We start from the raw sequence: 25,466 nt of genomic DNA, 5'->3' as shown, positions 1-25,466 counted from the left end.
ACTCGCCTCACACTCGCGCCACCTGCGTTACTCCCTCATGACATCCACTCAGTGCAAGTTAACAACCGGTGGCGATGCTGAAAGCAAAAAAAAAAGTAGGAAAATGAGAAGAGATTCAAGGCAGGCTGGGCCTTGCTCAGGCTTGATACGTGTGTGGGCTTAATTAATCCCATATGTGCAATTGGAAGTTGTTAGCATTAAACACCATCGATGCCTTAACGTGTACTCACTCATAAAATGTATTTATTATTCATGTTTATTTTCTGATTTTCAGCCTGCTTTTTCCCCTTTTTTATTTTCATTTGATCATATGTACTGCTCAAGACTGAAAATCATACATTTTTCTTCATGACATGTGAGATGAGTATTCTTAATTTAGTGTTATCAGATGTACTTGTTTTTGAATTTTCTTTATTATTGAATTAAGTCATTGTAAACGCATGAAACAGTAAGGTTTAACAGGGCTTTGCGCGCTGCCTTTTTCCTCCGTCCCTAACTTTTCATAAGCTGTTCAGTTTCTCCAGTGTGCTTTGTTGGAGGAATGTACGCTGTAGTCCCTGCATTGGAGGGGTGCTTACTGTGTATCACATGACATTTGTGTACGTGTCACAACTGTACAGACTCACTAAATGCTTTCGGCTATGTGAATGAAAGTCTTGGTTTTGCAGGTCTGCACTAAAATTGTCACCTGTGGAAAAGGGAATGGGCTTAGTGCTATTCTGATAAAACTACTACAGTCCTAGAAATCATAAGAGCACCCTTTGGACAGTCCCCTTCATCCCCGAGCTGAGTGTGCAAAAAGCACAGCTCGGTGAACTTGCCTGTCCTCAGGCTGTATTAATCCAAGGCCTCTTTTTATTTTTGGGGAGTCGACATTTTTATAACCTTTTGAATACAGGCTCTCTCTGCAGGGCTGTGGGTTAAATGACAGTCCTCCAGAGCACAGTCAGCAGTCTACAATTACAGCCTCTAATGGCTTTGCCAGGCAACCTGACCAGGCATGTTTCTGTCGCAATAATGGGAAATGCACAGAGCTCCGGTTACTAATGGGCGCTTTCATTCACAACCACCTGAGGGCAGGTCTGCTGCTGATGGCCATGTGCTTGGCAGACAGTTGGCAGTGGTGTGGGATAGGCAAGAAAAAACAAGATTCTTACAGGAACAGCTAGAATTTTGCAGTAGGTTTAATACTGAACTCTTCTGATTACTCTCATGAATCCCATCTGTTCAGTGTTACCTCTGGGGTCACTATCCACCTTTCAGGAAGACAGGCTTTGTTCTGCTCCCCTACTGGGTGGGGCAGCAAGTATGCGATTGAAAGTTCAAGAAATGCAGAGGTTTGGATGTTCTGTGTGATGTGATGGGGTAGCACCTGAGGGTCATTAAACGGTTTAATTTTCAGAAATAAAGATGTAGGATTTTCATTTATGGTGGGGGAAAAAAATGAAACTGCAGTTCAGACTTGAGTGGTAAGTGGCAATATTGAATATTGGTTTAAACGGTGGTGACGGATCTTAAAGAGTTTTCTACAGAATGGGAATAATCCAAAATGTAAAAAAGGTTTAACCTTTCCCTGTCGTTCCTCCCCCTCCTCAGGATATCCTACTGCACAGCTGACAAGATGCACGACAAGGTGTTTGCCTACATTGCACAGAGCCAGCAGAACGAGACCCTGGAGTGCCACGCCTTCCTCTGCAGCAAGAGGAAAGTGGTGAGTGCCTGTACCCCGGGGCCCTGGGGCCCTGGATGTACGTTTCAATTTTGCAGCCGTCCCGGCGGCAGTAATCTTCTGCAAGACGAAGACTGGTCTGGCCCAGCATCACCGTGATGATTTACCTTAATTACAGTAGTGGGTGGTGCCAAAAAATTGCCATTCAATTCGGACAAATTGCAGAAAACGCATTTCAAGGTTTTTTTTTCCTACCCCTTTATCTGTTTTTCTGTAGGGTCTGCGCCATGAATTTATCATGTTAGCAGATCCTGTAAAGCTTACAGTGATGCTTTCTTTCAATATATTGTGTTGAAGCACTGACAAGCTTCAGTTTATTTGAAGGCCCTGATGGGTGTTGAAAAAGATCTGTCCTCTGTTCTCCACATTGGTTGTAGTCACTCCCTTTCAGGCAAGGAAAAGTAAAAAAAAAATAAAATAAAATAATTGGCTTTGTTCTTGTATTCCACCCTTCCTGGTTTATAAAGAGCAAGGCCAGGGACAAACTGAAGGGCTCACTCCTACAGTGTATAAGCAACGGTCCTCTTAAGTGGTTCTCCTAAAATCTGTAAATGGAAGCCTAAGATGACTTGTTACTGAAGCTGCCCTGGAGACATTGCAAATCCTTGCACGCCCCTTTATCTGAATGAGCTGTCTGATGGCGCCACAACAAATTCTCAACTGGGTGTGTCCCCTTCTAACCAGAAGGGCTGTTTCTTCCTCGGTGGCTGTCGAGGGGGGGGGGTCTGTCTCGGTCTGACTCTCAGGGGCTCGTTTCAAGAATCGCCACACCCATCTCCTTCCTTCCTCCTGTCAGTTCTTTGTTCTGGAAGCCCTGCTTCCTAATAAACAGCCTTTCAGCATTGGGGTTGTGTGCCTGTGCTGAGGGATGCAGGGCAAAAATACTAAATAACTACATCAAATTTACCAGTACAGCTGCTTTAGTAGGCAGTTCTAGTAATTTGAATTTATTCAGCTTTAAAAGTTTTTGGATTACTGTTCATAGCCTATATTCACACTAGGATCTTGATAGCATGAAGTCCCTAGACCCGAGCACTGTATCTGTTTCAGTAGGTAAGGGTGTTCTCCCTGAGTTTTGCATGAACCAGATTTTCTACCTTTGCCTGTTGTCTAGGTGGGTAGAACTGAGTTACAGGACCCAAAAGCAGGCAACGGATGTGCCAGTTTAATAATGATGATGATGATGATGATGATGATAAATAATCCTTAAACTTACATAACATGTTCATGGACACTCCATTCAAAGTGCTTTACAGGTAATGTGTAGCCCCAGCTGGATAATGCAACAGCAGCCAAAATGCGCCAGTATGCTCCCCACAAACCACCAATCAGCTATCATGGATGTTTAATGACCACAGAGAGTCAGGACCCTGGTTTTGGTTTTATGTCTCATCTGAAGGACGGCACCACTTATTTACAGTACAGCGTCACTGTCATTATACTGGGGCAGCAGAACCCACACAGACTACAGGGTGAGGGCTCCCTACTGGTCCTGCTAACAGTTCTTCCGGCAGCAGCCTTAGCTTTCCCAGGAGGTCTCCCATCCAGGTACTGGCGAGGCTCACGCCGCTGAGCGCCAGTGGGCAGCCAGTGGTGAGTTGCAGGGGATGATGCACCAGCTGGCGATCTGCGAGACCCTTTCCTGAGCGTGTTTCTGCTTTGTTGCAGGCGCAGGCGGTCACGCTCACTGTGGCTCAGGCCTTCCGCGTGGCGTTCGAGTTCTGGCAGGCTGCCAAAGAAGGTAGGCACGGTCGCCTTGGCAACGCAAGAGCTACGGCTTGGTCACGTGCCGCCCGGATTCTTGCACGACATTCGGGCTCCCGTTGCTCTGAAGAAATACAACACCCACCCTTTGCTCTTGTGAGAATTGAATGTGACTTCTTGCAGATAGGAGGTCACTGGAACACAGGCTGAAGGCCTCCACTCTATTGCCTAAATCATGAGGTTTTAGACCTGGAAGTGAAAAACGGCTTCTGGAGATGAATGCCTTGTTGGCACTTTCACATCTGCTAATGTTAACTCTTGTTAGGTGGAAAATAGTTCTACCTAAGCGTGCCAAGTTCTTCGGAAACATGAATGAACATGGAAATTGCAGTATTGTATTCTGGTTTTGAGTACTGGCACTTTTTTTACATTCCAGACTAAATCCACATTTGTGTTTGCAGTCTCGTGCTGCTAGCTTAGCTTAAGTGGTTTAAATGAAGTTAAACTTTTCATTAGTTGGCCCATAACACAAATAGGGATACAAGGAGAAATAACTCTTTAAGTCTTTTTTTTTTTTTTCAGTGATTCTAGAGATCAGCCCAGGCGTTAAAGCAGTTGGCATAGTTGATGTCAGAAAATGCTGGCCTGGTTAGGGCCCAGGTGTGTTACTGTGGGTCAGGACAGAAACAAATAAAATTCCTTGAAGGAAATATTTTCTTTTCCTAGGTTCTGGAAAAGGGTCTTGCTGCCTTCTGGCACGCTAGTGTGGTGATTGTACACATCTTTTTAAACCATGATGCTGTATAAAACTGGTTTGGGTAGAATTTTGTAGTATTTTTATAAAGGGTACGACCCTCCTTTCCCAGAAGGAAAACCCAAACTAAACTGATGTTGCGCTACTCCACAGAGTGCTGTGTAATTATCTTTTGCAACATGCAATCATGCAGTTTTGAGTTCCAGTCCTCTTAAGTCAGCAAAACATCTGCATTTCATTTGGTCTTTAAGATTTTTCCTCTGTGGTTTGCGAAAGCCCTCCCCTACCTGATGTCCATTTCTTCTCGTGCTGCCATACTAGATATAATCTTACAAGACGAGCAAATTGAACAGTTACCCGTGTCGGAGCCAGCGCTCCTCTACACTCCCCATCTGTCCGCAAAGGCTTTAGGTTGGAACAGCCTGGGACTGGAATCGGAGTTCCTGTTCAGTGCCGGTGGACTGAGACATAAGCTGTACATTTCAGTCCTTGATATGAGTTGAATCTGGTTGAAGAGAGCTGACCAGCGAGTGATGTCAGAAGCCAGAGTTCTCCCATCCGTATATGTGGGCAGGGGAGATCCTTTTGTGTTTATCAAGTGTTTGTAGCTGTTTCCTGTGGTGCTGGAATCCCCCCCCCCCCCCCCCCCCTCCCAAACGGCAGTGATCTTGTTGGGATGAGACAACTATTCATCTTCAAGAAAACAGAACCCAGTCTCGTCCTTTTATGTATGAAGGGTGATTTATTCTAGCATGAACTAGTTTGCGTCCCAGTCTGTAACGTCGCTGAAAAGTGCTTTTAGGAGCTTCAGTTTTACCGAGTTGATTTGACCCACAGTCATATGCACATGAACGCAAACATACAACCACCATCACCACTCCTCCTACAGCTGCTGAATATGAATGGCAGCCCCTTGGGAATCTAGCAATGTGACAAGTTAAAGAATCCCTTTCTAGGCACCACTGACAGCTCTGCGCTACTCAGATTGCTAGAACTTTAATTTTTCTCTTACTGCTGCTTAATAAAGAGTATCAGATTGACAGGATATTTTTAAATCCTTGGGTGAGCAAACGCAGCTCATGTTTTCTGGTTTTTATTCAAGATCAAAAGCACTGCATCTGCGGTACTTTCTTAAAGTACCTGCGATGAAGACGAACTAGTTTTTATTTCTTCCCGTTTCTCGGCCGTGCATTGCCTTTCCTACATGATTATTAAAACTGCGAAGTAGGAAGGTGTTTTTTTTGGGCTTATCAGATCCACAAGGATATAAATCACAGGCAGTACTGAGACTGAACAATAACAGGCTGTCTGTAGTTTCTGCTGGTTCATTAGATTTTAGGTACTAGCACTGCATCAACTTTTAAAGTCAGACAGCAATAACTGCCCCCCCCCCCACTCCCCCACCCCGCCCCTCCAAAGATAAAACGAGGAGAAAACATCCTTCAGGCATCTGTGGTTGTTTCGCTGTAGCGCAGAAACATCAAAAAGCTTTCAGGGTTTTATTTTTTCAGAGGATACTTTGTTACGGGAGAAGCCCTTGAGGAGAGAGAAGTTGGGAATCAAAAGGACTCCTCTTTTTTTTTTTTATTCAAAGGCAGTGTCAGCCTGAGTAACCTGCTCTTTGCACATGTTAATTTGTCTAAAGATCAAAAGAAAGCCTTACCTGGTCCTCTCTAGTCGCGACCTCAATATCTAAGCCCTACAAATGCGCAGAAGTACGGTTCAGTTCCCCCCTGAGGCAGCTGCAAGTTTTTTCAATGCAGTTGGATTTGAGTGGGCGATTCTCTGCCTCCATCTGTTTAATTCAGACACTATCACAAGGTTAGGGAAACCTTAAAGGGCCCTAGCCCTGGTTAAAAACCAAAAATGGGACAATACAATTTAAAGTTTGTCTTTGTTCAAGACATCAGGCCTGTTCTGTTTAAAATGTGATCTTCCTGAGTGTGCAATGCATTATTTTAGATCGTTTCTGATAATTCCTTGCATTTGTACAGTCCTTTTCAACCTGAAAGATCTCAAAAAGGAAACATCCCATTGTTTTACATATAGGAGGGGACCCACTTAGAACCAGGCACCAGCTGCCAGACTGAGTGAACTGAGCTGTTAAACTCTGACTGTGAATAAGTGCGGCTTCTGACACAGCTGTCTGTGAAGGTGTAGAATTAAGTCTCCCAGACAGCCTAGGGCTGGAATCAGCCTTCCTGTTCAATACCAGTGGGCTACAACCAGGATGCTGGGATTAACACCCCTGCTTTCAAAACATGAATATAACGAACAAGTAGGTCAGGTCCTTGGTTGAGTGTCTCTTCCAAAGCACGGTATTACCTACAGCGTTGTGTTCCTGGTTAAAGGGAGCATGGACAATAAGTGAAAAGAGAATAGTTTGTTTTTAAATGTATGCACTAACTAAGTGATGCATGCCCAATGCTCACATTTTCAGTCAAATCCCTAACCCTCTACTAGTGGCTGTCTCTTGCTTTAAACTTTTTAAGCAAAGCCGTTAAAGGTGTAGAGATCTGATTTCTTCTTTTTATCTTTTCTGACATTAATGGAAGCATTATGTATAAGCTATCAACTATGATTGTGTTTAACAGCCCTGAAGAATGTTTAAATATGCATAACGTAACCTTAGGCATGAGTGTGGTTCTAAACTTGGAATTATGCCACCTTCTCCTGTATAATTATTGAGTGACCTTGCTGGAATCTTCCACTCGCAGGTCAGAAACACTTGCACTTTGACCAGTGTCCTCCAGAAAACAGTTCTCGACGGATTTTGTTGCGTTTTTGGTTGGTATCGGGGAAGCAATAGGGTTATAAAAGCGAAGAAAATTGTGGGAGTATACAACACGTCCCCCAGCCGTGTTCTTGGAGCAGATAGCCTTGTTTCTTTCAAGAAAGGGCTACGTTCATGGATCAATTTATATCCTTTATATAGCACCTTTTTAAAAGTAGCTTTTCAAACCTCTTAAATTACAGTATTAATTACCAAACAAGTTTGATTGGGCCCAATGGACTTTTTTATAACGTTGTTCTTATGCAGATTTTCATCGATTCTCTTTTGCTAATTTTTTTTTAGATTTATTTTTATACAAGTATTCTAGTTCACAGATGGGGCTGGTCAGGCCTTGCTGTTCGTTGGGCACTACGATATAGCCTACCTGCTCCAAGCTTCCTGATCAGTGGTATTGATCCAGCTTGTACAGTTCGATCTCATGCATTTATACTCTCGTTTGCGCCTCCCGATTCTGGTTTCCTCCAGGGGTGAAGTTCTCTTCACCTGGTACTGACTTGTCGTTCCTCCCGTTTCCTCCGCAGAGAAAGAGAAGCGAGTGAAATCGGGGTCTGATGGCGAGGTGGCCAGCAGCTCTCAGTCAGAAAGCTCCGCTAGCCTGGCGAGTCTGAAAGGAGGGGGTAAGCATGGTGTCTGGTCTTGACGCACTGCTGGCTGTGAGTGGTTTCTAGCCTTTCTCTCTGTGAGGAACCGAACATTCGTGAAGTTGAAATGAAACTTCAGAAAAAGCATTGGGGTGACTTCATTATCACCCTGTTAGTTTAGGAATGATTTAGAAAGGAAACGCTTCTAAAAAGTCACATGTCTGTTTTATTCTAATTGGGTTTCATAAGGCTTCAAAATAATTTGACCCCGTGCTGACACTTGGCGGTATTGAGAATGTGAACATGCTGCCTGCTGTGCTACAGCCTGATGCACACTTTTCCCAGTCAGACCCAGTGAAGAATCAGGCCTGTCAGGCCTTACAGACAGGTGGTAAGATCCAGTCATTTTCCAGTAGTGACTTTAAGGGTAAGGAGTATCTTGAACTACTTGAAAGTTCATTGCCAGTAACTGGCAGCTTTCACATGAATCCAGACGGCTACCTTTGGCAATTATGTTTTTGCAGGAAAAGAAAAACAGCCTAACCGCCTGATATAATGCATTCTTGAATCATAGCCCAGAAATAATGCTAGTTCCTGAGACACTAGTGTCTTATTATAGCAAGTCGTCTCCTGGGAAAGTGGCAGACTAGCACAGGAGGTGAGTAACTCAATAAAATTGCAAAACCATTATTAACCTGGGATCAATGCAGGGTCTAATGACCACCTGGCTGGCATGTCCTTGGTTAATGACTGGTTTGTAAATGGTCTGCAGTGCAACCCAAAGCAGGCTGCAATGCAAACCAGTAATGTGGCGCCCGAGGGCTGGAGACACGTACCCAACTTGCTATAATATGGTTACAGTTGTATTGGAAATGCACATCGGGCCTTTAACATCAGGGGGGAAAAAAACTAGATCAAGGGTTTTTTGACACCTCCTTGGCTTCACTTCTGTAACAGTGTTTTTTAATTTAATATTAAGATTTTAATAAATCTTTTGTTTGGAGCTGGTGCATGTAAGGCAGACTGTAAATGAATATTATTTTGACCTCAAAATATATCTCGGGGTCTTGATGATGATTTGGATGTCATTAATTATAGAAAAATTGTGGTACAGCAGGAGCTATTCATGCAAGCATTACTGTAGAACCAAAATAGTTTCAACCAGTGAGCAAAGCTCTCTTCTTGTTTTCGAACACACCAGCTAAATTGCCCCTTGCTTGGGTTTTATTGCTCTTCGTACTGGTGCTCTCAGTGCAGTGACTGACTGCTAACTGTTTTCTGCCTTGTTCCTGCTGTAACAGTACATCTCTGCTGCACCTGGCAGAGTTCCCAATTTTTCTTAACTCAGCAGCAGAAAAATGGAGGCAAACCTGTCTTTTCAGTAAGAAGTGGGCAGTTATGACAAGTGAGAATCTTTCAGTGGCACCCCTTTACCAAAAACGTCCTGTTGGTTGATTGTAGTTTGTGCATGTGTACTTCAAAATAACACTTGTCACTTCACTCAGTAGCTGCTGCTGCATGATATGATCAACAAAGGCATAATTTGACATTTAAAGAGATCGATTTTAGGGGTGATTTCAGACACTTCTGTTCTAACCTGGAGTCCGATGCACAGAGTTCTGGGACAAGTAATCTTTCCACTTTATTGACCTGTTAGATTAAGATGACTGAATTTTACACCTTGTGTGTTACGACTTATTAAAGGAGTAAGGGGAGCCTTTGTCCCACCATTTTTCTATTATAATGACAGCACAGGGTTATTTAATGTTTTTACAGGCTGTTACTGAATTTTATTCTGGAGCTTTGACCATGTGACGCTGCAAAATTCAAGCCAGTAGTTTGGGGATGAATGTTTAACAACTTTTTTTATTGGGGAACAAATTTACCTTACAAGAGTGTTAAAATTTCAATCTTATGTTTCATACAAGATAAATCTCTCCGGTGTAGTTTTATAGCTGAGATTTTCTTCCGGGACCATGGGGTTTTTTTTAGATGATGAACAAATAAAAGGAATAGATTTCAAAATGCCCTGCATCCTTCACTGGTTCGATAGCAGCGACTGTAGACTATAAGCGATGTAGTTGTAGCTTTGTGAGAGGGGCCACTGAAATATTCATGCATACTAGCCTACAAGGGGTTCCTGCGACAACTCTTCAGAAGAGCATAAATGCAGTATTATAATAAAGCTGCACTTGTTACTAAAATTTAAGAAAAATAAGTGCTAGGAACATTTGGAAAGAGACAGTTTTGCAGATTTTGTTCTTTGGCATCAGTCTGAGTTGTGATGACAACCCAAATTGCTTGTGAAGACTGCTGTTCAAAACCAAACACCCCTTTTACCCTCTTGGGTTCCAGAGTTTTTAAACTCTTATGATCTCAATAGGTTCGTGACCGAAACAGCATTCTTGCTTTGTTCATTTGGCAGTGGCCTCTTTCATTTGAGAATAATTCAGTAGTTTTAAAACTACATTCTGAAATGAAAGGTCTTCCTTTGGACATCTCAAACTGCAAATATTACTTGTGATTTGACTTCTTAAGCGAAGTGTCATTTTAGGTTTACTCATGGAATGAGAGCATTGTCAGATGTTTGTAAATTTGTCATGTAGGCACAGATGGCTCTCTTTGACAGCGGTTGTGCATTATGTCCGCAAATGCAGGTGTTGAATATTAATAAGATTATTGCACAATTGAGTACATTTGTATTTTTCAAGAGGTCTTTAAAATGCTTGTTTGAGCTTCTGCATATCTTGCATTGATTGGGTTTTAAATCGAATTTGGCATCCCATTATTTTGTGAAGACTGAACTCCTTTTTAATATGATGAGATGATGAAACTGCTGGAAAACCATCTATGCACAGAATAAATAGGTGAAGGTTTCGAAATGATGCGATTGACCTTAAGGATGGATAACGAATTGCCCTTTTCAAGGAAAGTTTTCTAATGCTGTCACTGAACATCTGTTAAATTCATATCGGAGAGTTATGGGGTAGATGGATTGAAGCAGAAATGTTTTTTTATTGTTCGTCTTTCGGATACGGATGCTTTATCGTCACCACAGAGGTAGCGACGGGAAACCTGCTGGATTTGGAAGAAGGAGCGAACTTGGCGTTTGCAAGCTCAGGTGCCAATTCCGGCCACATTGAGGAGCCCTTCTGCGTGCACAGGAACGCCACCGAGAACAACAACACCGTCTGGGTGAGTTGAGACCGCTGCCGCCCCGGACTCCTGATGAGAATCATGACTGGCCCGACTCGGGTGGGACTTTATTTTTATTTTTTTTTAGAGAATGTGTTCTCTACATTCTGGTGCAGGGTCACATGGCCTCGATTATGTCGGTTTATATACCACCTGAGCTCTTCGCAACCTTATTAATCCAATGATTGTCTTAGCAGTGGCAGTTTAATACTGGTCCCCAGTTCTCCAGGTAGCTGGAGATGATATGAGTCCTGAGTTGTGTCCCTCCAGGACTTAGATCTGAAACCTAGCATTTGGCAGAGGGCTGATCCTGCTTTGCCATTGGGAGCTGGAGGTATTAAAAAAACAAACAAACCATTTAATTAAGGGCTCGATAGATCTTAATTAAAGTAAGCTCTGCTTGAATAAATACCAGAAGAGACAGGAGGGCACTCTAGGACTGGAAAATGGTGCTCTAAGCCGTTTTGAGAAGATTAATGAAAAAGGCAGAGCTGGTGAGCTGTATAGCCAACCTCGGACAGATTCCTTTCCTGCGCAGATGTTGCTATACGCATCCCCAGCAGTATTGCGAGTCACAGTTTACCCAGGTCTTGAGGGTCTTGGCTGATGTCATTGTATTGAGTTATTTTGCTATGTTGCCAGAAGCACTGAACTTCCCATTACGTACTCTACCCATTTTGGACACTTTTTTTTTCTTCTATTGATTCATCTTCTACATTTGAATGTGCCTTAAGGCAGGAAGTGTTTTTTTTTTTACACAAAAAAAGATAACTTCAGAGTCTTAAGAGGTACTGCCCTACTTCTGGCATTAGGGCAAAAACAGGCGTCTGGGGTATAAAATGGAAAATTTAGAAATGCACCCTCCAAATTAAAAAAGGGAACTCTTAACCCCCTCCTGCTCCAAAATGAGTTATAGCTGTGATTAAGATCCCACTACTTTTGTAACTTTATTTTACAGGGTACAAGGGTTTTCAAAGGATCCTACTCCTATAAATTAGGAGTAAACCACAAATCCCAGTCCTTAGGTGCCAGATTCCTGCATGGTTCAGCTTGCGTCACTAAGACCTGGAAACACAGCAGATTCTGCTCCTTATCCACTTAATTTGTTCAGCAAAGTCATTAAGGCCTCAGATGCAGTGCAAACCAGCAAGAAAATCAGCACTCGGAGGCTGGAGATATTTACTCCTGCAATGAAGTTGTCAGGTTTGTTTTTTTTTGGAAATGCACATCAGACTTTTGATTAGTAGATGTGGGGGGGACTACATATTTCTGGCACCTCCTTAGCTTTACTTTTGGTATGGTGTTGAAATTTTAATGCAACATTTGTTTGGAGCCTGTGCATGTTAACTACTGCAACTATAAATGAATTTTATTTTTGACCTCAAAACTTCTTTCTCACAGGAACTTGATGATGGTTTGGATGAAGCTTTTTCAAGGTAACTGTTTGTCTCTTTCTTACAGTGGATAGTGGGTGTGAAACTAGCACTGTGGTTTTATCTTTCTTTAAAATGCCAACGCCTAGTTTTCAGCACAACTGTAACAGTGGAGCTGATTTGCAGTCTAGAAACTAAGGTGTTCCAATGGCCATGTCTTGAACAGTGATTAAGATTGGTTTTATAGCTCTGGTTTATTGAACTCTTAATGCATTATGTCGTGTAGTGGGGTCCAGAAACCGTGCATTCATAACTTCTGCTTATACTCAAGTTATTTACAGAATCTTCTTGAATGTGCTTGCAATTGGGATAAAGGGTGGTAGTGCAGCCTGGCACTTTGTGCTGTCTCAAAGCTCTTGGGTCTCGGCTTTGCTCCTAGACTGGGGGGGACATTCTGTATGCATGTTCTCAGCATGTCCCCATGAGGTTTTTCCAACTTCCTCCTGTTGCCTCTCACCATTCAAAGATGTGCCATCTTGATCTTGATTAGTTGGCGTCTTCTGTTTCTTTGTGCGCACCATGGGATGGACTGGCATCCCGCCCAGTGTGTAGTCCAGCCTTGTGCCCTGTGCCTCCAGGAAAGGGCTGGGTTACCCTAGGACAATGGATAGAATCTGTACAAAAGGTCTTGTACCCAAGATGTGTTGTGAAGGGTCATTCTTCTGCAGCGTTCCATGCATCGTAGAGGCCTTTCTAATTTAATGATGCAACACACTCCGTCATTCAGTCACAACCTTTCAACAACTGACAGATCTGAAAGATAACTTGCTGAGCTGTGCAGTTGAGACTCTTTCACCATAGTTTACCCGGTTTGGGGGGGACAGGTTTTCTGCTGTCTCGCCAATTAAAATTCCGATTTTGGAGTTCGTTGGACATCCCTTCTAAGACTACGATGATGGTTAGTAACTTGGAAGTTTTTTGCTTTACTGAAGATGGCAGGATGATGGTTTTCGTTAAATAACTCACATCTACTTCACAGCACTTTTTTTAATCTTTAAGATTCTAATGCAGTTTTCTTAAAGAATCCCAGGAAAGTTTGAAATAGAGCCACGTTTTGATGGAGGTAACTACAAATAGTTTTCAGAAAATAGTTCCTTTAAAGTGTCTTTTGTGAACCATACAGACCAGGGGTATGTAGTCCTGGAGGACTGGTGTGCACTTGTCGAGCTTAGACACCGTTCAGTGAAGCAATTCACCTTCAGAGCCAAGCAGGGAGGAACCCCACAGACCTGCCCTCCAGGACCAGGATTGGACAGCCCTGCTGTAGATGATTACCCTTTCTTTAAATGAGTGGATTCATTTTTGTTTCAACGTATTGCTTCCCTACTTCTGCTGCAGTGATTTCAGTGTAAAACCAGTAGCTCTGAAATTAATTGTGTGAATCTAGGGTTAAGCCCAACATAGAGATGCGTTCTAATGGTGCAGCTCTGTCATCTTTGTCTTGTGAGGCTTTTTAATGAGATTCTCAAATGTTGATATGAAGTCACTTGTTAAAAGTTCAGCTACATACCTGGGGAGAAAAGGACAGGAACCATCTTGTTTAGCTGTCACTGAGGCATGTCAATTCTGTGACCTTTTAGGAGACTGAGGAGGCCCTGTGGCTCAATCCGAGTGCTCTGTAATTCATTCAGCAGATGGGCCCAGTGTACACGTGGGGCTGTATAGGATTGGCTGGACATGCTAACTGCACTGAAACTCTCTTAAACCAGAGCTGGGTATAAAAGAGTGGAATTACGAAGGGCTGTTAGTTTAACCAAGTGGCACAGCTTGGCATGGTAGGGTGACTGTGGCCCATTTGTGGACAGTAAATGAGGATGTTCAAGCGCTAAATGGAATGGTAAATCAAAGAGACGAAGGAGCTTTCAAGCCCAATACAAAAAGCCACATCAAATCTTTGTGTAGAGAGACCTCTCCATTAATTTCATTCTCCCTTTGTTTTCTGACGTGATTTAAACTGAATTCATTGTCTTAAGAAACGTACATTTTTAAAACCCTCTTATCTAGTTAGTCTCTCTAATCTGAAAGGAGATGGGATGAGGAGCTCTAGGAGAGCTTGTGTAATTTGTAATGTGTACTGGTCCCTTACAAAGTCTTCTAGCAGCTCCTTTAGTGGGAGCATGAGGGAGCTGCACACGTACTGTACCTAATAAAGCAGATGTTAAAATTGTTTAACGAATGGTTTTAAAATATTTATGCTTATCTATGAAAGATGGAAATACAATAGCTTGCCGTTATTGTCCTCACCTAAATATGTGAGCACATGATATTCATTGTTTATTTTTCTTCACGCTTGTAATTAGATTCTAACAATGAAGCAGAAGTAATGATGGCTGCGGAGTGCTTGCTGGGCAAATTGGTGTAGGTATGGGCTCTTTAATTTAGAATAGGGTACTTTCTCTGGAAAAGAAGGTGAGAAACTGTGTGAAACTGGTTTCTGAGGTTACTTACAAGCTGAAGGGCTTCTTGATGGAACTTCATGTAAATGGGGAAGCTGATTTTAGAGAAATGTACAGTACAATCTCCCTTGCTAAAACGGTTTACAGTACATCTTAGATCTTTACTCCAGCACTGACCCCCCTGACTCAGTGGAAAGTTTTAACCAAGAATATCTGAGCAGCGTCTTTACAAACGCACTTTGTGCTAAAGGTTACGAGCACCTAATGAGAAGTGTCCTTCATTCGCAGCCTGATGGACTCGGAGGGCCATCTACAGACCTCCTAAAAACAGCAGACCCAATGCTTAACAGCACAAGATCTTTCCAGCCTTAACTGCTCTTTCAGGTGTTAAAAGGTGTCTTGCATCGCCCTGGGAGAGCTCTGAGGTGTTTCACGTGGCTTGATGGTCTAAGTTGAAGCTTGACTTCAGCTGTGGGCCAATAGGTGAGGACTGTTTTCCTGAGAGGAGCCAGTCGGATGGTGATGTTAGTAGATTGGTTACCGGATGTCTACAGGCCTTGCAATTCTACTCTCCTCTTACCTCTGTTTTTAGATCAGGTTTTGCTGAAATTGGGGGGTAAAACTTCATCAAAACAAGCAGGGCTTGAGCTGGAAGCCAGCGTGAACTGTTGCCTGCCTGATGAGCCTTTTTTTGATTTATGCAGAGTTAAAGCCAAATTCACAGCCAAAGGAAGTAAATAGAGTTGGAGATGCTTTGTGCCTCAGAAGTCTGAGGATTGTTGTACCTGGGCATGGTTTGATAACTCAGACTTTTTAAATGCAGTTTCATATTTTTTGTGGCACCGCAGCCAGGATTGTTTGTGATGGGGGCGCTCGGAGCCAGGCTGACTCACGTGTTCTCTTTGCGTTTGCCAGCCGCAGTCTGGATAGCTATGAGTCTTCAACAGGTAATGGCATCTTGTTCTGCGACGCGCGTGTTCGACATCGCGCCTCCACCCTCTTCTCACCCATGTGTACGTGAACCCCCACCCACATGTCTCCATCTCCTGCTCGTCCCGCGTTCCGCCTGCTTCACACCTCCAGCTCGGATGTTGATCGCAGGAAACCGATAAACATGAGCTACAGTATCTGCAAAGTAACAGGTGGAGGTCCTCGCAATTCTGTTGCTCAAGCTTTCATTTCAGATTTTTTTTAAATTATCACAAAGCTCATCCTGCCCTGTTTTAGACGCCCTCTTAGCTCCAAGACTTGAAATAACCAGCTGTGCAGGATGATAGGTACTGACAGGGTTGGGGTTTGTTGCTCTCTTGTTAAGGACATGAGATGTGGTAGCTGGGACAGATATTTAGCTGCATTTATTTGTGCTGAAGTGACTTTTTTTTAAGTTCAATGAATATAACACTGTGTGTGTAAAACAGAAGGTTTGTAAAGCCTGTGTTAGACTTCAGTCTTCTTGGTAGCAGAGTCTGAGGCGTGAAGCCTGTTCTAGACTCGAAGGCACAGGAAGTGGCTGTGTGCCAACCTCAAAGTCTTAAAATACCCTGCTTTCATTTTAGGCGTCTGTCCTGGGCTGCGCTTCATGAGCCCTGGCTTTTCTGTCAAGAGATCAGACTCTGATCTTCCCCCTTTTATCTGTAACTGCGTTGTCTTGGTTCATGATTCTCTTTGTGTTACAGCCTGCGTTACAAGTACCTGGGGGGTGGGAGAGGAGCTGCTGTGTTTACAGTTGTGGATAAATTAAACCACACACAATATCTAACGGTACTTTCTTACGGAAACAGACAACAGCTTATAGATATGAGCTCATGAGTAGGGATGCATTTGCTCGGCAGCAGCCTGAATTGTGGAAGGCCTGGGGGAAGGGAGAGCCCAGGACACAGCGCTCTGGAGAAGAGGAGTACATGTGGCGTGCAGCCCTGCCTCACCGCGCTCGGGCTGGCCTCGTGGCTTTCTCTTTAGGGGGGAAATAGAGCTGCGGGAAATGGCTTTAGCTGCTGTTGCAGGTCTCCTCTTCTGACTACAGACTGGAACCTGCAGGTCTCCGTGCGAGTACGTTGCGACTGCAGTAACTACCAGGTTTATTTCTGGTTTTCCCATTAAATAGTCCACTTGCTATCCGGAGTGTCAGCAGGGAACTGGGCCGTGGAGAATGTCTGAATGTCACCTGCAACTATGCCGTGTACTTTAAAAGATGGATTAATTACTTGCTTTGGGACAGATGTGAATCCGATTTCATTGCGTTCTCTCTCCATACGTTCCTGTAATGTAGTCCACAGCTGTTTTGTCTGGGAATGCCTTGCACTGCTTTTTATTACACACCATGCATTTTCAACAGGAAGGCAAGCTAGTTAGCATTTGAATGTTATTTGGCCTAATCTTCACTTTTGTGCTGTTTCAAAGCATGTTACTCCTCACGTTAATACGTGACTGTGTGTTGCAGGCTGTTCAGTATCATCATCAACAATCGCACATTTCATTACAAGCATCATGGTTCTCTTTGTTCTTGTGCAATTGAATCAAAATGCAGAGATTCATTATTTTCCTTCTCTGCAGACTCGCTGAGTCTAGAACTAACCCCCAGGTCTTGGACATTGGGGTGACGCCTCAGGACTTCAACACTGACGAGTGCCTTTCACCCACGGACTGGGACAAAGCTGACGCCAACGCCGCAGACAGAGACGACATCTTCGGTTTCTGAGGACGATGGCGCCCTCCTGTGTGCGGAGCCGGATTTGCACCGAAAGGAAAAGCACAGAAAGCCGTCTTCCTTGGAGAGACCACTGGCGCCATCTAGTGGTTTTTAGCTGGGAGGACTGACTAACCCAAAACGAGCGTTTTCAGCTTCCAGACTTTTCAGACCAAAGCAATAATAAACTATTACAAATATTTGCATTTCCCCCCACCTTTTTCTTTTTCTAAGGAGCCATCTTGCAGTTAATGGAGTTCTTGGTTAGTCTTGTTCCGGTTTGATTTCTTTTCATGTGCTCACTTTTTGACATGTCTGTATATATGTATCAAAATCAGTATGACGTTTTATTTTAGAATTATAATTTATATCACCCTTTTTATTTTTTTATTTTGTTGAGTGTTTGTTTACCCTTACTGCTTTAAAAAAAACCAAGAACAAAGCCCATGTCCTTTCATGTACTGACTCAGTGTAGCCTTTTCTGAATATATTTCAGGATTCCAAAGTTTCAATAATCCTCGAAACAACATGCAATTTCCTTCTGTTCTTTGCAGGACTGAATTTTTTTGGGGTAAATGTTGATGTGTTGTACACATTTGTGTTGTCTCAGAGGTGCTTTTATTAAATCTTGTAAGTGTTCATTTTCAAAACAAGGATATTATGGGGAATTTTGAAACACTAGGGTTTGCTTTAGAAAAATGTAAATTCATTGTTGAGCTCAAAGTGGAACATTTGGATTTCATTTTGTAAACGGACACAAAGAATGAACATCTTTGGTTATAAGAGGAACGAGACAATGTGCCATGTATGCTTTTGATGCACTTAAAACATCACTTTCTCAGCGCCACAATTTTTATTTAGGAAATAAATTCTCACAAGGGGAGCAGGGCACATTGGCAATTGTGCTAGTAGAAATAAGACACATCTCTGAGTGTGAAAGATTTTAAACCTGATTGCAATATTTTAGGGGTTTCTTGTCGGTAAAATAAATGCTGCATCCAGCGTTTTCAGCTATAGCTGAAATCGGCAATGCCAAATAGACACATAGGGACAGAAAAGCTATTCTGGACTGAATCTTTTTTTGAACTTTGGTAGCTCTTAATGTTTAGCAAGAAACTTTTTATTTTTCTTTAGACCACAATCATGGTGGGGAATGATACATTCACCTATGCATTCAGTGAGGTAAGAAAAATAAACCTGCATGTCAGAGAAGGAATTTTGCATTTTATGAGAAGAAAAGGACAATCTTATTTTGTTTTCTGGTTGGAAAGCTTACTTTTCTGAAAACAAAAGCAAGAAGTATTTTTGCACTTGTTTTTCCTCCCTCTTCAGAGCACGTCGTTTAATTGCAGGAAAGTGGGTTTTTATGCAGGAAATGCAAATGCTGCTAATGGTTCCCCACCTGTGTGGTTTTGCTTCTCCACATTCACCTTCCCGAAGCGATCACTTCCTGGGGAGGGGGTTAGGTGTGTGTGTCAGTGTTAATATTGACCTTCTACACATGGTTGCATATTCTTTTGGATTAATTTAAATACTACTCTGTCAGTATCATGTTATGTTCCCTCAAAATTGAATAAAATAAGAAATGAAAGTGAGACCTGTCTTCTTTATTTTTTTTAAACTGCAGGATTCATTTGTGATCCTGATCACCTCTAATGATCCGAAGCTGGCTTGATTATAATATATCGGGGAGTCTTTACAACACCTGTCGGTGCTGTAACTTTCATGTTGATGGGAATGTGCTCGTCACATCAGTCTAGTTCAGATCGGGGACCTTGACCCCAGCCTTGACCCCGGAGAACCTCTCTGCAGTTGGTCTTGTAGGCAACTCTCAACTGACGGCTCCTAAACTTCGTGAAATCTTGCCAAGTTATTAATTGAACAAATTAAATGAGTAGTCTGGTCTTCAAGGGCTTGAATGGTTTGGATTCCAGACAATTTGTTTGCTTACCGGTGTATGTGGTCCCAATGAAATTCTTTATAGCGTTCACAAAGTGTCAACTTAATGGTTCCCTATACACTGTGCTCTATTGAAGCTTTCCAAGACCACACTTAGGGCCCTGTTTTAGGTGGATGTGACTAAGATGCCTTGGAGAAGAGAAAATACTCTTAAATCCTTCTGTGTATTTTGGGTTTGGGGGCACAGTTCTATGCAGCCCAAGCTGCCGACTCATAAAATAAGAAAAGAGCTCCTTTGAATTCTGCATCAAACATGTTTCTGAAAAAGAAAGTGTGCGTGTCATACTTGCACATCTGGTTGTTTTATTTGCAGATATCCTGTGTGTATTGGAAAGCAATGGGTGCATCTGTCATATCCCCCAAAAAAACTAACCAACTAGTTCTTGTTTTTTCATCTCCTTAAAATGCAAACAGTCTGGATGGCTTGGTAGCATTTGTTAGTTACTACTTTCAGAAATTGCTATGTGTAACAATATACAGGATACGAAAACTTGTGTACATTTTATACATCTGGATTCTCCACAAAAAGCACGGATTAGTCCATGAGTGAACTGAACCACTGAGCTGGACTGGTGTCCAGTCCAGGGTGTACCCTGCCTTGCGCCTATAGATAGACTCCAGCTCCCCCACAGTGCTAGTTTGGGAGAAGTTGTTAGATAATGGATGGATGGATTTGGACCAAATTAGGAAATTGAAAGCTTTGTCCCCTGAACCACTCTTTTCCGCTAATGACGAGATAAAGTGAAGCTTATTCAATAAATCTTTGGTAGTTTCTTTATAAAGTGACATTACATTAGCTGAGAATAAATAAAGTCAGAACGATAGTGTCTGTCTTTTTAACTACAGAAGGTGGCATTGTCATTTTAAAAATCTGTCCTGAATTCATATTTTTTATATATTTTATTCGAGGCTTGATTCGTTAAATTGTTTTTATGTCTCGTCATCTACTGGATTTGTAGATGAACAAAAACAGGTAAATGCACTTGAAACTGTGAAACAGCCAAATACACAACAATGTTTATTGCCCTCATTAAATGGCACGTTTACAACATGGTCTCTTTCTAATTAATACTGTTCCCATCCGTGTGTTTTACTCTTTAATCGCCTACTGAAACATGGAGCGGTCGGCCCAGTTAGAGACCCGACTCCGAAGTGCTTAATTATACACATTAAAATCGACGTTTGGTTTCAGTTGACTAAAACGTCCACTACTTCGTCTTAGAGACTGCCATAGGTGACTTCAGCGCTCGCAATCATTACATTACAGTCACTCCATGCTCGCACTAATTATGCAAGAGCTAACCGGTTTTTGTGTTTTATTCATTAAGAAAAAACTACGAATGCAGCTGTAGAATTGAGCTCCGCCTACTTCTCCACGTTAAATTAACGCTTTGGTGCGGCTGAGTCGGTTTGGCGGTTGGGATTTTTAACGTTGAAAGGTAAGTGTAGTTAACGTTTGTATGTTTGGGATATGCCCTATAAAAAACAAAAAACAAACAAACAAACAAACACCACCACCAAACCGTCATAAATTGAAGTGAAGTGAGTAAATCTTATAAAAAAGTTAAACCGGGGATTTTTCTTAAACGGTGGGGTGGAGCCAAGGTTATCGGTTAATGAGAATGAGCTAACCTTCAAACAATCAATAAAACAGTATGTTTAGCATGGTAAATTCGGGGAGTGAAATTACATTTGTAAGTCATTTGCGAGCTGAATTATGAATGCCAGGTATCCAGGATTGTGTTCCTCTGCCTTGTTTGACGCTGTAACATTGTGTAAACTTCCAAAGGCTTGGAGTTTGATCGTTACGCGAGCCGGGTGTTTGGAAACAGTATCCAGCATTGTTTATTATTCTAGTTTTAGAATATTTGCATGATAACCTGAGAGCGCTGGAATCGTGCTCGTACCCCGAGCGCCAGGTGGGCTGTAGTCCTCTTTGCCTTACAATAGTTTTTTTTTTGCCTTAGAAAAGTTTTCAATCCTGTGTTCCTGGGTATTTGGTCCAACTGGACACCTAATCACCTTAATCAGTGACAGAAGGTAATTGATCTGCTTGCTTATTTCCAGCTTTTTCCCTGCACCTGGTCCTTGGTTTAAAAAAATAACCTGCAGTGTGTATGTATATTCTATCAAACAACTTCAGTATACAGAACTTCATGTGGTCTCTTCTGAACCTTGCTAGTCAAGAATTTGCTCTCTTATTTAAGGCTCATAACAGACACTTTGTAATCTACAAACACTTGATGGGAATGACAAGGCTTCGGATATTCCCGCAATGAATCTACAAACACAAGTTTCTCCTTCTGCTTTAGTCCTGTTGCTCACATGTCAACACATTTCTGCTCCCCTGAAGGAGGGGTTTCAGTGACTGGGGTGCTGGCAGAGGGTTGATGCAAATTACAGCTTTTGAAGAGCTAAAAGAAAACTTAAAACCTAGACCTAGAGTGGAAATCTGAAATTGGTGAATTTATAGTTAAGAATATGACCTGGAAAAAAACAAAACAAAAATGGAACACATTGGTCTCTCAATATCAGGACAGAGAATTAGTATTTGGATAAAGAAAAGATGAGTAGGCTAGTTTTCATTGCTGTATGACTGATTTTGGTGTTTCTTACTAGTGGAGTTTTCTGTTTCTTCCTAGGGGGCAAGCTCTTGGAATCTCATCTTCAATGACAGAAGATGGAGTCTGACAGCCCCCGATCGCCCTTGAGTTATCGCAGAGTTGTGACGTATGACTTGCCAGATGATAGGTGTCAGAATTCTGCTTCAGGTCTCTCGGATTCGTACTGTAATTTAAAAATCGTAATAACCAATCACCAATGCGCTGCACATCCCAAAAGACGCCTCGATTCCTTTCCAGACCGCGCTTGTTCGTCTCCTTTAAATAAGCCTTTGATTTTAAACTCTGGTTTCAACTCCTTGCGCAGCTCTGATAAAGCTTCCCACCCACCTGATTTAGCTCGTGTCCTTGACTCCTCCTCACAAGACAACGAGGCGTCTGAAGCCGCTTCTGAAATCCTTCCAAGGGAAGAGAGAGCGCTGTGTGGGAAAACCGTGGCTGAAAGGTCCAGTCGGACCCCACGTATTTCTGTGCCGTTTGGGGAGCAAGACCTGGAGAAAAGCGGTTCAGTTCCAGGTGTGGCTATCACAGCCTGTTCCAGTAAAATTACAATGACGCAAACTAGTTCCTCAGCTGGGAAACCTGCGGCACACGAGCAAGCTGACGAGCTGTTGTCTGTTAGCCCCGTCGACAGAGATGATGACGGGATTGAGGAGTTTATTGTAAGCTGTCAACAGTTTTATGAGAGCAACTGCAGTGAAGCTGGTGGTGCCGACCAGAGCTCGTGCGATGACCAGGATTGGAGATGTGGAATGGAAAACGGAACCTCTAGTGACGAGGGCTACTTCACCAGCTCTTTCAGGGAAGAGCAGTCGAGTGCTGAAGGGAGGGGCACCAGTCCCAAGGATCTGTTGCAGCCTGTGAACACATCGACGCCTTCAGTGAAGGGAGCTGTTGCAGATGGGGGGCTGTTGCAGACGGGGCAGGTGACGCTGTCGGGGGCAGTTATCCACAGTGAGCCTCGGCCGTGTGAAGTCTTAGGACTGCAGACGTTTGCCTCATCACTGGCTGGTAATTCCGGGCGTGAGTCCTTGCAGAGGGATATTTTATTTCAGGACAGCAGCGAGGATGCCTCAACCTTTGGGCCTGTGATTTGTGAAAACCATCATTCGCTGGAGTCTAAAGGTTTTTCTGATGCAGCGAGTACTGCTTCTGAGCACAAGCAGTTTGCCCAGAAGCCTTTGGCTTGTGTTAAGGAAAAAGAGACTTCTGCTAATGGTTCATTAAATGCTACACAGCTACTCCATAGACAGGTAAAAAAATGGATATTGTCATTATTAAATCTTTAAAAAACACCTCTCATCTAAACAGGATGTAGTGAAAGGATTGTTTCCTCCTTCATCTTCCTGCTGTCTGCGTTAGAGATGTTTCTCAGCTGTGTGTATTGAGGGATAAAAATGTGTAGATGGGATATTCTGATAAAAGCTACATCCTGGGTAATAAGATGATTTTTAAAACCTGAATTGTGCTGGACAGCACCAGGCTTTGCTTAATATAAGCAGTGGTAAGAGTTCCTTATGGAAGAGCCCAGTCCAGTCAGTCTGGGAAAGTGACTTCTGACCCTGGAGAGATCTAGGCTGTTCTTTCTGGTTTGTGTTACTCCTGGGGTTTAGTAAGTGGTGGCTTTCGTCACGGTGCTCCAAGGAAGATGTTGGCTCTTAATGAGGGAGCTTTTTGAGACTGTTTTGAAAATAAATAATAGCACAAGTAATTTATGAGGATAGTCCAGAAATAAAGATGTCATAGCATTTGGTGCAGCCCATAATATCTAAGTATGGGCCAAGGTACATTAATATGAGATATTTAAAATCTGTTTTTGTGTAGATATGTGGAGCTTACTCTGTTGACTCTGCAACTACTATTCTCTTTCAAGTTGAGTACTTTAGTTGCATCTAAAATCTCATAGTTGTTCAAATGTAGTATTGTATGATGCGTCTTGTAGGATTTCATGTTGTATTTATTGTATTTTTGTACTTGCATGCATACAGTATTTCTTTTTCTTTTTATTGGTGTAGGTTGTGAAGCAATATTGCCAAATGAATTTGCCAGGTTTGGGATAATAAAGGTTTTCTAATCTAATCCCAGTAGTTAACAGCAGGAAGTGTTATAAAGTACCCTCAGCAGAAACGTGCGTGTGGGGGTGACTTCAGGATAGGGGCAAAGGGTCCCTCAATAAAATGGCTGCCGAAGGCTGATCATCAAGAGTCTGAAAAAGTTTTGTAGGTTCTCTCAAGTATCTACCACTTCATACCTGTGATGCAAGGTTATACTGGTGAGACTAAAATGGAATCGAGCTAAAATTGTACCCTTGTCTTGGTCTTGCCGCCGATTTAAGGATGCTGAGAATATCTGCTGGGCTGGTGCCCTCAAGGCCCAGACTAGGCACTAGTATCTTACGGGAGAGTTGTCAGAAGGAATTCTCACCTCAGGCTGTCAGAAGCCCCTTTGTGATGTTCTCCTCCATTTATGAGCATTATTTTCTTAAGACTCATCATGCTAATCATTCTATGACAGCCTTGTCTTCCCCAGTTTTCTTGTATTTTTTCAGGTGAGGTCTGTGATTATCGCCCCTGCGACTATGAACCGTGTCCCTCCCGCACAGGGCCCGGTTAATGGTGCCCTCAGTGGTCCAGTTTATAGGTATGTTCAAGACATCCACGGAGTTTACCTTCAGAGAGGTTAGAGGAACAAAACTGCTGTTTTGTAGCTTAGAGCTTATAAAGGACTAACTCATTTGGTTCATCCTAGCTAAATAATCAAATGACTTTCGCCAAACATTTTGTGAAGCCAAGGTATCAGTTTGGACAAAGTGACTGGGTGGCAAATTGATCCTGGATCAATAACTCTGATGAGTATGTTGGCGAGACCTTATTTGCACTCCTGCTGTTGCAAGAGTAACAGCAGCGAGCACAGATGAAAACCAGTAATTGTTTCTAAACTTGTTTCTAAAAATGTTGAGAAAAAAGTAATTGGCAGTGCTATTTTTTTTAAAGAAGGTTAGAGATGCATGGAGACATTGAAAATAATCAACATACAACAACCAGTGTAGCTGCCCTGTGGGAGATTTTAGTTATTGTAGAATTTCCAGGTATAGCATATTGTCCAACAGTAGGGGGAGGCATTCAGTAATACTGATTTTTGGAGGGGGTTTGTTTTAGTCCTATGTGAGCTTGTAAAAGAGTTTTTCTTCCCCACACACTGCTCTTTGTAGAAATGTAGTCTTTGAAGAATCAGAGCTGGAACAACAAAAGAAGATGTATGTCCAGCGCGTGTCCAGCCACATGGCTGACAGTAATGCTGAGAACCAAGGTACGAATGACCAATACCACGCTACTGTCAAGTTCTCTTTTCAGTTTTATGCTGCGATAAAATTGTCCAGTTTTCATGGAAAAGGAGCAGATATCTATATGGGGAAACGGGCAACAGCAAGCTGTGTGTGCCAGTCGTGTATTTTCATGTCTGTTTTCCTTTTCAATTCACTAGGTACAGTAGTATATGTCACTCGTCCATTTTGAGGCATTTTTTTCACATGGTTACGGCCTTTTTTGCCACAGATTTTTGTGAGCATGCTCACATTAATGTCCGTTTCTCTGGCAACTCTTCTAGAGAGACGC

General features: G+C 42.6%; 2 protein-coding genes across 4 annotated transcripts in view; both read left to right on the top strand.

The window, feature by feature from the left end:
- Positions 1–18,865, top strand: part of ldlrap1b (low density lipoprotein receptor adaptor protein 1b) — a 40,180-nt gene extending 21,315 nt beyond the window's left edge. For 2 of the 3 annotated variants that reach the window (XM_088932163.1, XM_088932161.1), the window contains exons 4-9: positions 1,597–1,711; positions 3,398–3,470; positions 7,503–7,598; positions 10,621–10,757; positions 12,159–12,193; positions 17,140–18,865. In XM_088932163.1, the coding sequence (XP_088788289.1) occupies positions 1,597–1,711; positions 3,398–3,470; positions 7,503–7,598; positions 10,621–10,757; positions 12,159–12,193; positions 17,140–17,284 (601 nt within the window). In that variant the 3' untranslated portion in view covers positions 17,285–18,865. Of the gene's footprint in view, positions 1–1,596; positions 1,712–3,397; positions 3,471–7,502; positions 7,599–10,620; positions 10,758–12,158; positions 12,194–14,490; positions 15,534–17,139 lie in introns of those variants that run through there. The other variant, XM_088932162.1, reaches the window with a different exon arrangement.
- A 3,046-nt stretch (positions 18,866–21,911) lies between these two features.
- The window catches only part of s100pbp (S100P binding protein), a 109,410-nt gene continuing 105,855 nt past the window's right edge, over positions 21,912–25,466 (top strand). The window contains exons 1-3 of the mRNA XM_088931547.1: positions 21,912–23,105; positions 24,401–24,492; positions 25,064–25,161. Coding sequence (XP_088787673.1) covers positions 21,912–23,105; positions 24,401–24,492; positions 25,064–25,161 — 1,384 coding nt within the window. The remainder of the gene's footprint in view (positions 23,106–24,400; positions 24,493–25,063; positions 25,162–25,466) is intronic.

The sequence above is a fragment of the Atractosteus spatula genome, chromosome 14 (genome assembly GCF_055471065.1).
Source record: "Atractosteus spatula isolate fAtrSpa1 chromosome 14, fAtrSpa1.hap1, whole genome shotgun sequence".
NCBI classification, from domain to species: domain Eukaryota; kingdom Metazoa; phylum Chordata; class Actinopteri; order Semionotiformes; family Lepisosteidae; genus Atractosteus; species Atractosteus spatula.
Note: the sequence above shows the minus strand (reverse complement) of the source record. Positions and strands in the feature narration are given on the sequence as shown.